The sequence below is a fragment of the Cornus florida genome, unplaced genomic scaffold (genome assembly GCF_030987335.1).
Source record: "Cornus florida cultivar Cherokee Brave unplaced genomic scaffold, ASM3098733v1 CherokeeBrave_3.0.0_Hap2_Chr02, whole genome shotgun sequence".
In the NCBI taxonomy this organism is placed as follows: Eukaryota; Viridiplantae; Streptophyta; class Magnoliopsida; order Cornales; family Cornaceae; genus Cornus; species Cornus florida.
The window spans coordinates 2,333,299-2,347,043 of NW_026775572.1; the positions used below are offsets into that span (position 1 = coordinate 2,333,299).

Here is a 13,745-nt window from a genome sequence, read left to right on the forward strand (position 1 = left end):
CCCTAATATTTAGTACCTACTAAAGTATTATTTATATTGCCCATTTGGGTTTAAAACTGCACTACCTAAATTAAGTAATTTAGCCTGAACCCACATTATAAATGCAGGCCTTAGTTTAAATTGAAATGTTGGGCCAAGTTCGTGACTGGATTGAATTTGGATCAGTTACAAATTAACTTCCATGAATGATCAGATTACTTTCTTCATCCAATCTCAACTTGACTTATGTGTATTCTTTTCCACACTTCCACTTGTGACCTGTTTGGACCTATACTCAGTTGTTCCACTTACGGGTATTAGTCAGTAACCTTATGTAACGGATTAGGCCCGTCACAATTCGATTTTAAATTTTAAATTTTTTACTCATCAGCAGTTAATAAATGTCCATCCGTTATAGTTGGTATTAAAGTCAGGTTTAATATTAAATTTGGTGTAATGCCAAGCACCTCGGGCAAAGTAGTCCGGATATGCCGCCTTTTTAGTAGAACACCCAACTCCCTAAGTGTGTGTCATGTTCAGTCCCCCTCCCGCCTAATTTGTCAAAAAAAATAAATAAATAAATAAAAATTGTTCACTTGTGATGGCGAAGCAATATCAAGTTTGCACCAAGAATATAGATCAATTGGGATGTATTATATAACTCGTACAAGTGGTCCAGTGGACAAGGGATCTATTGGGGCGAAATGTAAACTCGGCCCAATAAACCTTGTTAAAATTTAAAATTAAAAAAATGGCAAACTGTAAACTCGATACGTTGATTTTTCATTAAAAAAAAATCAGTGAACAACAGATCTTTTGGCCAAACTGTAAACTTCCCGTATCTGAAACCAAAAAAAAAAAAAAAAAAGAAAGAAAGAAAGGCAAACTGTTACTGTGTGTGTGTGTGTGTGTATTTGCAACGCATATGGATTCTTTATACCATAGTGTTCCAGGTTAAAAGAAAATTTAAAGCCCGGGAAGAAAAAAAAATAAAAAATAAAGTAATGTCTCTTGAATTTATTACCAACTGCCCGAAAATTTTCAACTGCGTACCAACTACGAACCATATGCTAAACATTTTCTACTTTTTCATCATCTTTGTGCATATATTTTCCAGTACATACTTTACCTACCCATTCAAACCTTCGAAGTTCATTATTGTTTTCGTATATCTATATATGCACCTATCTACGATACCCAACTTTTTTCTCAGTTGTTTGAAGTTTGCACTACCAAAAAAAAAAAAAAATAGTTTCATAAAAATAAATACTCTGTAATTAAATAAGTAAACAAAGAGATAATTATATTTACCTTCCAAATAATAGGCACTTTCTATATTATTTCAAAAATAATATTGACATACCCTCTCAGTTTTGAGTTTGACCCAAATGTAATAATTGACCATTATACCCATTGTACTTTTATTAATTCAACATATAGTTAAAATATCATTTGTGAACTTTCTAAGGACATTTTCTCGTACTATAAATAAATATTAAACATGGCAAAAAAATCAAAATTTATGATTGGAGAGGTTAATTTTACTTGAACCTAATTAATACTAGAGGGTTGTTTCTATTATTTAAGCAATTTACATTTACAAGAAAAATAAGTTTAAATACCCAAAAGAAAAAAATTAATTAACGAAAAGATTTAAACCAAAGAATAAGGCCTGGTCATTTATTAATCGGACAATACCGCCACACTTAGGTTTAGCTTTTGACACCCACAAAATATTCAAAATGTTTTAGCGTACACAGTTGGCAGTTTTAACCCGTCTTTTAGAGAAAATGACCATTTCCTTGAGCAAGAGCAATGTAAAAGCTAGTTTGTCTTCTTCATCAAATGTCATGATCTAAGAGAATGCCTGCATGTAACAACATGACGGCCACATGTACAATTGACCCTAAAACCCACCCTCTCCTTTGTCCATACATCCAACCATACATGTATATTTGTCTTTTCTCTCACTAAAACACACACACACACACACACACTAATAAACAACCAAATTAACACCAAACGTAACTTCCTCTTCCATATATTGCTTTCCTTCTTCGCCCTATTTCTCAGTCAGAAATGACTGCCAAATCATAACTTCTCTTAATTTCTATAGCCAAGAAGAAAAATTAAGAGAGAGAAAGAGAGAAAGTACATTTACTTTTAAAATCATAATCTATTTGATTTCAGTCTATCTTTACATCTATGTTGAAAGGGACACGTACAAGAGAAACCATAAAAATCTAAGGAAAGATTAAAAGATATGAAGGTAAGTAGATTTTTTTTTTTTTGTTCTGTTTTTTTCTTCGAGATTTGGTTTATTCCTGGCGGGGACGTGCCACCCAGAGAGAGCTGAGAGCTCGCAGGCGATGGAAGTACTCAGCGATGGCCAGGAAGCACCTCGCGGATTGACGGACCGTCAGGATTTGATGTAGCCGGTGAATCATTTGCTGCCTCAAATTATCTGCCTGTAAGTTTTTGCATTCAAATAATAAAATACATTACAATTCATGCATGTGTGAAATGAAAATTTACAGGAAATTTAGGCAGTAATAATGAATTGTTCATTGTTCTACATGGTTATGAGTAGAGATATATCTAGGGTTTACGGAAATGCCCTGCAACTTTTATGACTGTGTGGTAGGTAAGGGGTAGAATGTCAAAATGAAAGGGGAAAATATATCAAACATGAAAGCGAAACTTGTTTGCAATTTCTTCGCACGGTTGGATAATTGTGGTGTAGCATGTGGGCCTTTTTGACCATTCTGTTTTAAAATTGATCACGGGGCCGGCATATACATTCATACATATATGTATATGTGTGTGTGTGTTTTGGTGAACTTGATTAAGCAAATAATGAGTACCATATGAGATAGGTTTATGACTTTAATATTTGAGCTTCTTGTAAAATTCAACTGGGAGATATAAATTCTCGTGCTCTAATAATTATTTTATGCATGTACTCTAAATCAAAACTCAATTAGTAATCCAAAGTGATATATGTTCTTTGAAAATGAAAGTTGAAAATTCTAAAACGAGAATAATAGAATATTGGTGTATAATTTAGCTATCAAAAGAAAAACTTAAGGAAAAGTCTATGAACAAAATCTACGTAGATAATAAAATTTTAAAAAGTGTAATATGCTCACCAAAAAAATTATTTGAGTGACAAATTATGCATACCCTTTCATTTAAATCGAACTTGTGTAAAGCTTTCGGCTTTAAAATTAATTTTCTTTTCATAAAAGCTGGTCAAAGTGTAACCAACAGTGAAAAACCTCATGATTTATCCATGGTGGGATGGTCTATGTTTTTGCCTTTTAAGTCAAACTATAATGACCATGACGTCAAGCAAATATGCGCCTAAGATCTAATACGTTCGATTTTTGTAGAGATTTCAATAAACAGTGGCTAAGAATGTTGACATTTAAATAAATTAATGTAAAAAATTGTTTATTTTAATTATTGATTGACGCATCAGTCCATATTTGATCCTGATATTACCGTACCAAAATACTCCATTCAAGCTCTACAACATGGTGAGAGGAAAAATTATCACATGCTTGAGGACTATGTAGCGGTTCCGATTTATCACAAGTAAACATGCAATTTACATGATCTTTACTATCAAATAATTTATGAATGAGAGGTCAGAATCCGAGTTCCACAATTTTCACAATAAATTTATGATGAAAATTTATTTTTATTAAAAAAAGAAACTAAATAAATATGCATTACAGTATGTGATTAACATTGATGTACTTTGTGGTGTTTATTGTGTCTAATTTATTAACTTGAATCACGCAAGGGCCTAGCATAAGACCAATGAGGTACCTACCGGATTTTTTATATTTTCATTCTAGACCTTAATTTTTAAAAAAATTATGAAAATGTCTCCACTAAAATTACAATTTGCCCTCCTGAATTTTTTTTTTTTTTTCATTTTATAGTTTAAATTTTTTAAAATTGAGAAAGAAAACTCTATTAAAATTATAAAAATAAACCTATTACATAAATTTATTCCCACAAATTAAAAAACCGCCCTAACAAATTTTTCTAGTTCTAATTCTGTTCACTTCACTAGGGTGGGATTCTTGGTTACAGCTGGCTTCCTATCTTGAATTGAAGTTAACCACATGTGCTAAAGATTGTTTTTTTCAGTGGGTTTTCTTGTACATATATGATATGTGCATGCATGTCACTGATTGTATTATACCATTGATCCAACTCATCAACGATAGAGATCAGACTGTGACCAAAAGCGCCAACACTGCTCTGTGATACTATCTTTCCATTGTGTAGGACCATTTTCCAAAGTAGATAGATTAATCCATTAGACCTTAATTCTGAAATGGGGTACGTAGTAGGTCATCTGTTGGAGTAGGTTTCTCAACCCTGGTAGGAAAATATTCCACCTTTATGCGTGGGCCCAAATATGAGCCCCAAAAATGCATAGAATATATGCGCACAAAATATAGACATGTAACTATGTAAGTAATAATAATTTCTCTAGATATATAGACATGCATGCGCACAAATATATATATATATATATATATATATGTGTGTGTGTGTGCGTGTATTTAAATAGCATTTTTTCATACCTGTCTTACAAAACCTTCAAGGGTTGAGAGCTTGTTCATGGCAATGGCCATCTGGCCCATGTAGTTGCCCATATTAGCGGGATAGCTCAATGCGTCAGAAACAATGGTCTCGGAGAGAGACTGATTCAGAGCTTCAAGCCCTTGAGATAGAGCTTCCTCCGCCTCCTGTGTTGATTGTTGTAATCCATATATACTCAACAGTTGTTGCTCTGTCAACGGCTCTACTTGATTCACAACAATCTAACACACATGCATAAACACGTACACATACAATATTAGTTATTGTAATTAATTTATATAACCACTTTCTAAGGTATGTCTAAAATTTATTTGGATCTGTTATGATTTAAATGAGTAGCTCGCAAAAGGGTTTGTTTAATATTTATTTACAAGAAAGCAAAAGCAAGAGATGAATATGAGAACAAGAGAGTTCTGTTTTCATCAATGAGAAAGAGGTAGAAGACATAAAGAGTGTTAGAGAGCCGTGTAAGAAAGAATATTCTCTTTCTCACACACACACACATGCACACACACCCACAAAAAATTGTAGTAACGGACATAACTTTATGGCTCACTTTGGAATGATACCTAACTAAACCCTAGAATGCAAAACTTCACCATATATACACGTATGTCGTATTCGTTGCTGTTGATTATCAAATCTTCACACTCAGTGCACCGACAAATTGCACCATGCAATTACATGTCTTATACCTATCTAGCTACCTCGTGCACTACTTCATCATATCTCTACACATCTCATCAAAATTATCCTTTTCTTCTTTAACCATTATGTATATAGCTCAACTTTCTATTTATGAAAATCAATACCCTATATATATCATCAGTAAACAACTTTATTTTATGTTTAAAAAATCTTTTAATTAGGGTTGGGCTCTTTGAACTCTAAACGCTCATTAACTATTAGTTCCTAATCTTATATATATGGTTTATGCGTTTGGTTGATGTTTCTCTTGTCATTTTCTAATCACAACCACTACGTCTGATTTTTCTAACGTACTTTTTATTTATAATGTTTGATCAACTTCTCAACACCTTGCCAAAAAAATTGGCTTTTTATTAATGTTAGAAATATATATTTTTGAAGATAGGGTGTAATTTAAATACCTTGATGAGCTCAGATGGGCGAAAGCCTCCGATCCACATGAAGCAACGTTCTGCCGGAGTCTTCCACATACCGGAAACAAGATGAAAGACATCGGATTTGACAACCATGCTTTTGAGGGTCATGATCTCATCAAAGTGTGCTAAGCAATTGTCCACAAAGAGTCGAAGTTCATTCTCGGGTAGATGCTCTTGTACTGCTGCTCGCAGCTCGTATATGACTCGTTGATGCTCTTCAAGCCATTTTGCAAACTCCATATCAAACACCGCTGCATCTACTTAATTACGTACAGTGAGATTTAGTATAGCCATGAAACTCAAAAAATATATATGAAAGAAAAAAAAAGGGGGGGTATATATATTTATTCAAGGATGTAATATACTAATATGTATTTATAATATATATATGTATGTGTGTGTGTTTGTGCATATATGTAGTTGCATGAAGTTTGGAACAAAAACCTGAGCTAATGTTGTTGATACCAACAGGAAGGCCTTGGTCTCCTCCCAAAAGAGCACCACCAAGAAATACACCCTGATACAAAACCAAGTTTAATTTTAAAATTAAATAATAAAATAACAAGTGTGTAGTAGTTGAAGACATTTAATTAATTCTCTAAATTAATCAATTGCATTAGTTGGGCTAGAAAACCTCACTTGAGCTCTTGCCCTTTGTAGTTCTTGTTCTAGTTGAGTAAGCTTGATCCTACTTGACTCTAGCTGTTGAACATAAGCCTGTAATGGAAATAAGTAAATCAATCAAAGTAGTCAAATTAATACGTAGATTAACAATACTCTAAATAGCCTAGCTTGTTTGAGTACTAGAAGAACTAATTGTAGCTTGGTTTTTTTTTCTCTTAACTGACCTTTTTTCTAAGTCTGCTTTTCCTAGCTGCTTCTCTATTCTGGGCAAGTCTCCTCAATGTCTGTTCAGAAAACCAAAATCAATACTTTCAACATATATAGATACAGAAGAAGAAAAACAACCATTCATATATATATATATACACACACACACACACATTATTCTATCACCTTAGGGTCTGGTGTTTTGGGTCCTTCCTGCTCTAAATTTGATAATGGACCTTTGCGGTTTCCTTCTCGCTGGGGGCACATTTAAAAATTAAGAAAAATTTGTGAATCCCAGTCCACAATTAAGTAGCTAGATCTTGAACTATATTGTATAAATACATATAACTCCTATATATATATATATAGACATGTACCTTGATAGCTTTGGCTGGTTGATCATGTCCAGAGGCAATATCATTGTTTTTGGGGTTGGATAATTCCATGGACGGCTCAGATGATCTCTTTGAACCAGCTGTGGTTGCAGGAGAAACTAATCCAACACTTGCTGCCTACCAAATACCAAAACAAACCCATTTAAAAAAAAAAAAAAAAAAAAAAAAAAACAGTTGAATTGAATGATTAAGTAATTAACTTAGTCCAACAAGCTAGCTAAAATAAGACATTTTAACGGTAATACAAATAAATAAATAAATATACCTTTGTTGATGATGGCTCTACTACGTGCATAGGCTGAGAAGGGAAAATGTTTAATGTGGGAGGCCTCATCCCAGAACTCTCTGCACACATGAAATCTCACACAATTAAGCATCAAAAGTCATATATATGTGGTGTGTGTATATATGTGTGTATAGAGAGAGAATATTTTGTTCTACAGACATAATAATTAGTAAAGAAGGAATCAATATAGAGATGAGGGAGACTTTGTATTGGTCATGCATTTGTAGCTCTCTGCAAACCAAACAGAAGAAGAAAAGGAAGAAACAAAAAGAGAGAGGAGAAAAAAAGCTGAAAAGAATCAAAATCTGCTAATCGTACCTTCCCAGTACACAGAAAATTCGCAAGAAATTCGTGATCACAAGTTTGTTACATGTCATGGTCGAAGCATATTTCAATTTACAAGAAATAACTGTGTGTAATATGAAATCCCATACATAAATATATATATATATACACACACACACAGAGAGGGAATCATTTTTCTCAAAATTTGAATTTTCTTTTCCCTTGCCTTCTGCAATGATCTGGTCAAACAAAAGTACAATCAGATCATTTAATCTGTCCTGCATACTTTCCTCATGACCCAAAATTAAAGCCTTTTTCCCAAACGAATCTCAGTGAGCACCAAAAACAAATAAAATTATATTTCCAAAACTAGAGAAAAATGAGAGAGAGAGAGAGAGAGTTAGAGAGAGAAAGCTCACGTCTTTGGTGTTGAAGTGATGAGGGGTCTTGACCATCAAGATAAAGAAAAAGGGCTTGATCTAACTCACCCAAATCATTATAAGCTCCAGTACTGTCTTTGCTTCTGCTCAAACCCAAAAAGGGAAAAAGAAAAGAAAAAGGATTAAATGAAAGAACGAAAGAGTTTTGGAGAATTGAAAAACGTGACATAGAGGGAAATCTAGAAAGAAGTGAAGATCGATATGGGTATTTGTGAGGGTGATTAGTTTATTTTGATCCTAACAAATATTACATGAAATTGGCAGGAATGTTTGACGATGATGATGGAGATGATTGCATCATTCCGAATGAAATCCTCTGCTGATGATGATGATTACGTCCATGATGATCTTGAAATAGCTGGCTTTGCTGCGGAGTAGTGTTGTGTGAATGGTCTAGTATTTGTGTTTCTCTATTGTTCGCCATGAAAGTAGCTCCAACAACAACCTTAATTCCGCTCTTCCTCTGATGCTCCTGAAAAACCCATGTTCAAACTGCAAGCTAGCTTCTGATGATGATCTTCTTAATTTTGACGAAATATCATTTTTTTTCTTCTTCTTCTTCGATGATAAATCAATATATAAGGGATGGGTAGTCTAGAGAGAGAGAGAGTCGGTTATATGTATAATTGAAGAGAGAGTACGCTAGCTAGCTAGGGGAATAAAAATGAGAGAGAGAGAGAGAGAGAGAGGAAAAAGATGAATAGAATTGAATGCAAAAGAGGCAAAAGACAAAGCGTTTTCAAGCTCTCATCTTCTTTCTCTAAGAACCAGACGACTTTCTTCAAACCAACTTTTTCAGATAAGGCGGTCTCAACATGTCTAGTTGGAACAGTCGCTCTCTTTCTCTTTCTCTTTCTCTTTCTCTTTCTCTCTCTATGTTACAATTTCTCTGTTTTTAATCTTTTTCTCTCTCTAAAACCGTTCCATTCGGCAAAACCACCGAAGACCTGCAAGAAACCGCTTTTAGATTATAAAAACCATCATCCTCGAGGGTGTATGGAAACTGCATATGGATTCCTTCTTCGACCATCTCAGTCTCCTCCATCTAAAGACGGGAATGCCCTTTGAATTCATCAATATTACCATTTGACATTTTGAAGCAACTTTGAACCGACACGTAGACGGCTGAGGTGCCCTTTACTCAGAAGACCGTTTTTTTGTTTTTTTTTTTTTTATTTTATTTTTTTATTATTATTATTTTTTGGTTATATACATATATACTAACACTTTATGATATTTAGCCATGGAAATTTCATTTTTGTGTGTGGATTATAATCCAATCAGACATCAACACAGCAAGAGGACGATTTAATATTGGTTTACTAGTTCAATTGTTGTCGTAAATATAAATCATTTAGCTTGGTTATATATTATAATTAAATATTCTAAATAACTAATATCGTGTGTGTGGGTAGAAATTGGACAATGTTTACATACTACTATTGTACAAATAAACTGGACTCTAACCACTCTTGCTTTAACAAAGAATATAAACTATATAAGTCCATAAATTTTTTATAAAACAAAAAGTCCTACTTTGGTAAGATATTTCTAAATAATTACAAATTTTATAAATTGCCAACAATGCCCTCTTTTCACCAAATTTCTAATTATGCACCCACCCTCCTAAAACATTTAATAATTTTTTCAAATTCATTGTCTAAATTAATCATAACATGTTACAATATAGAAATTGACTGGAGTTCCATAGTCGGATTCTGTGGCGGACACAGACGGGGCTTAGGTGAATTTTAATAGTAGTATTATACCCCCTTTAATCCATTCAAAAAAAATTTGTTTATGAAATTGTGTAATTAAATTTATGTTCAATACCAACCCCTCATTTCCTGAATTCGCCCTTGTCAGATAACATTTAAGTGAGTGGCAGAGTTGGGCTGACGTCAATATTCCCAACATTATAATAATATCAACCTCTATTCACTTAAAATTAGTTGAATTTGTCAACGGACCCCTTATCATTATCATAAAATACAATGTATATTTTTCATGCATTATATTTATGAATAATAAACAAAATATTTTTATTATGTTTCAAAAAATTATTTCCTTAAAAATAAAAAATAAAAAATAAAAAAGAAAGATCAAGAAAAAAAATATTAAAATTGTCTATTAATTTAAGAAAATATTTTTTTCGGTAATTTAATTTGAGAAAATGTTATCGGAATAACTATGTGAAATAAATCTTAATGAATTGAATATAAGATAAATTTAAAACAAAGCTTTTGGTCCCTAATTAGGACTAATTTCTCGTTAAGGATTTTTTTTCCCTGTAAATATATATATATATATTACGAGCTATATACTCGGTATATAGTAATACTTTTGAGTTCAAAGGTTAGAAGGTCAAATTCACCCTCCTTTACCCTCGCGATATGTCCAATTCATAAAGTGACTCGTATATAACTGAGGACGCATGCATATGGGCAACTGGCCACGTTACTGTTTTTTCAACAATATAAGAGTGTTTTTTCTGCTAATAGGATATGGAGGCCAGAGAAAGCTAGTTATGAGCATCACAGTGGAGGATAATGGTACTGCTAATTATATTAATCTCATATATATTAATTTCATCAAAAGCATTTTATATGGATTTTTTTGTTTATCTATTAATAATACTATAAGAAAATAAAATAAAAATAAAAAATGTAACCCACAAACTAAAATGCTTTTGATGAAAACAAAAAAAAAAAATCATTATGTATATAATTGAAGTTAACATCAGCCATCTCTATTCCTTATAGAATGTAGGACAATCACCAAACATACATGATCTTGAAGAGACGGAAGTTGAAATTTAAAACAGGAATTTTACAAGAAATTTTAAAATAGTAAAAAGGAAAGTAATTATTTTTTCCTTTTTACCTTTCTTTTTCCATTTCCTTACTAGAACATCAACTTTAGACTAGAGTGAATTAATTAAAGTTCAACAAATTAAATGTCACATAGCAATACAAGAAAAACACATAATTTATACATAGACATATTTAGTTAAAATAAGTTAAAACAGATAATATTGGACATGCATAAAATTTGGGTCTGTTTTGCTAGTGCCGGAAAAAAATATATTTCAAATCAAGTTGGTTTTTATTTGATTAAATATTATATGATTAATAAAATGGTTTTTAATTTTCTAGAAGAAAAAGCTTCTTTTGTTTGACCTAGACATGTCAACCCAACAAGGAGCGGACACGTCTACACTGCACCATAAAATATGATGATGAGCAGTATTGAAGCATCTGGATTCTGCAGCCGTTACCGGATCTCCAGGGGCATTTATGTCCTGAATTGCTCTAAAACCATTATTAGAGGCAGCTGTCACCAGGGGAAGACGGTGAGCCCGTTGACCAGTAGACACGTATCAGGTTTGAATTCTGGGAAATTGGGGATATGGGACCCACCAATTGTTAATCAAACCAAGAATCGCACGGCTGCGAATTAAGGATCTCAAGTCTGATTCAAAACGTAGGACCCACACCGGACCGGCCCCCACCTTTCCCGCGATATTTTAACCCCGGGACTTCCAACTACTCCTAAAAAACGGATTGTCAGCTAACTGCAAAGAAAAAGACACGAAATTATATACTAGTATATATTTATATAGGGTAAATTGCACTCACGAAATTTTTTTTTCTTTTCTGAATTTAACCAAATACTATAAATCTAAGATGAAAGATGCTTTTGAAATATATTCAATAGTTATAAAAGTCACACTTGTCATTGTAAATTACATATCCTTTAACTAAGAGACCATTTATCCATTTCATGTATTGCTCTGTTGCATAATCTTGGATACCAAATTAACTTAAATCTCAAGTTTTGATGAATCAAATACTAGATATTTTAAATAATGACTAAACATAAAAGGTCTATAGGGTTAAGCTCACTCACAAAATTATTAGACACTTTTTGAACAATAGCACTTCCAAATTTGAGACATTGAATAATGACTTTTAAAATGAAGAAAAAAGTATTTTATAGCCATTTGACTTGTGAATTGATTTATTAAATTATAAATTTATAATTTTTACATTCTCAAATCATTTTAATGAACAAAATTACCCTTCACACTGCAACTTTATTATGACAATTATGATCATTGACTCTAGGGAGACACTATATTTACTCTCTTTTGATTATTTAAGATGATGTGATCTTTATTTGCTAATAAATTCTCATAAGTCCTAAACTACTCATAATAATTGAACAATAACTAAAGACTTTTTTTTATTTTTTATTTTGAAGGTAATAATTATAGACTTTGGACCGCATGATTGTAGATAGTTTTTTTTTTTTTTTTTTTTTTTTCTTTTTTTATCTTGGTGGCAAGAAATTCATACCCCTAAACTTTAAAACAAATTTATAGTATTATTATAATTAGTATACATTATATAGTATTACAAGTATCACTGCCTATTCACCATAATTTTCATTGCCTATTTTTTATATGGTTCTTGAGTTTGTTTTGGATTTGATTTCTGTTATTAAACATATTCTAGATTGATGTGCCAAAATGATGATATATATTATTATTTTCTCCATCACTTCTCAATGTCAAAATTTTTATTTCTGATCAGAGGTTGATAAAATTTAATATTTAATAATTCTATCAATTAATAAATTTATCACATAATCAATAAAATTGTTTATTCCTCTTTGAAGGGTAATATAACTTGTTCATTTTGCGAACATGGTGCCTTTTGTTTACAAACTATATTTTATAATTAATTTGATATAATGTAAATTTTGGGATGTAACTAGCTTGTTCATAAATATTTTAATGAAAAAATTAAAACGTTTTGAGAATGTTCAAATGGTCAACTCATAATTTAAATAAGTCAATTCGTAAGTTAAAGGACAATAAAGTATTTTTACCTTGATTTAGAGTGTTAAACACAAACAACCGTCCTCCTCACTACCCTTCCAATCAAGATGAAAACTGAATCCCTTACCCAATTTCAAATATTCAATTTGTTTTTCTTATTAAAAAAAAAAAAAAATCCCCATAAACCAAATTTGGGTAAAAGTAAAATGGCTTATTACTATGTAGTGACTAGTGATCAAGAAAATATTGCATAAGAAAATTTATTATTGATATCATGATATGTAATGTCGAATTCTTCCGTCATTTTTTATGACAATAAGACATTAAGGGCATGTTTGGTATGCATTTGTTTTTATTTTTTAGTTTCAATTCGAAATAAAAACAAATTTTTTGCTGTATGGTATTTTGAATATGTTTGGTTAATGTCTAGCTATTAATTACAAATTTTTGGAAGCAAAAATTTAAAAATATGTTTGATAGAAAAGAATTGCAAGTTTTAAAAATATAATTTTTAGTTTAAAAAGTCATTTCAGAGTTTTTTATTTATTATTTATTGTTACAGTATCCGTTGCCTGAACACGTAAAAATACTAAATTGATGTTTTAACTTTTGATCACTATTGATGAAACATTTCGACATTGTATAAAGCAAAAAAAATTTTATCAAACGCTTACAGTACCCAACAAAAATTCAAACACCAAAAATAAAGTGCATGCCAAACAAGCCCTAAATAACTAAAATAAAATAAAAATAAAAATAAAAAAAAAAAAATTGTACAGAGGCTCGAGGCGGTGCCCATGAAATTCTTTTTATAACATTAAATATTTAGAATTTTTTCATATTACAAATATATACTTATAAAATTCTAGTGTTGCCACCCTGAAAAAAAAAAAATTAACTTTTACCCCGTCACCCAATTTCCTAAGTTCATCCCTGTCT

At 31.6% G+C, this 13,745-nt stretch overlaps 1 protein-coding gene across 1 annotated transcript; it reads right to left on the reverse strand.

Annotated features, from left to right (window-relative positions):
- Positions 1-2,122: 2,122 nt before the first annotated feature.
- LOC132284896 (bZIP transcription factor TGA10-like) lies at positions 2,123-8,642 on the reverse strand. The gene is made up of 11 exons (XM_059787041.1): positions 8,215-8,642; positions 7,943-8,046; positions 7,218-7,297; positions 6,935-7,069; positions 6,744-6,812; positions 6,575-6,634; positions 6,366-6,443; positions 6,171-6,243; positions 5,712-5,983; positions 4,584-4,823; positions 2,123-2,447 (listed from the first exon to the last, which is right to left on the reverse strand). The coding sequence occupies exons 1-11, from the start codon at positions 8,385-8,387 to the stop codon at positions 2,298-2,300; spliced, it is 1,434 nt and encodes a 477-aa protein (XP_059643024.1). The 5' UTR covers positions 8,388-8,642; the 3' UTR covers positions 2,123-2,297.
- Between the last annotated feature and the right edge of the window lie 5,103 nt (positions 8,643-13,745).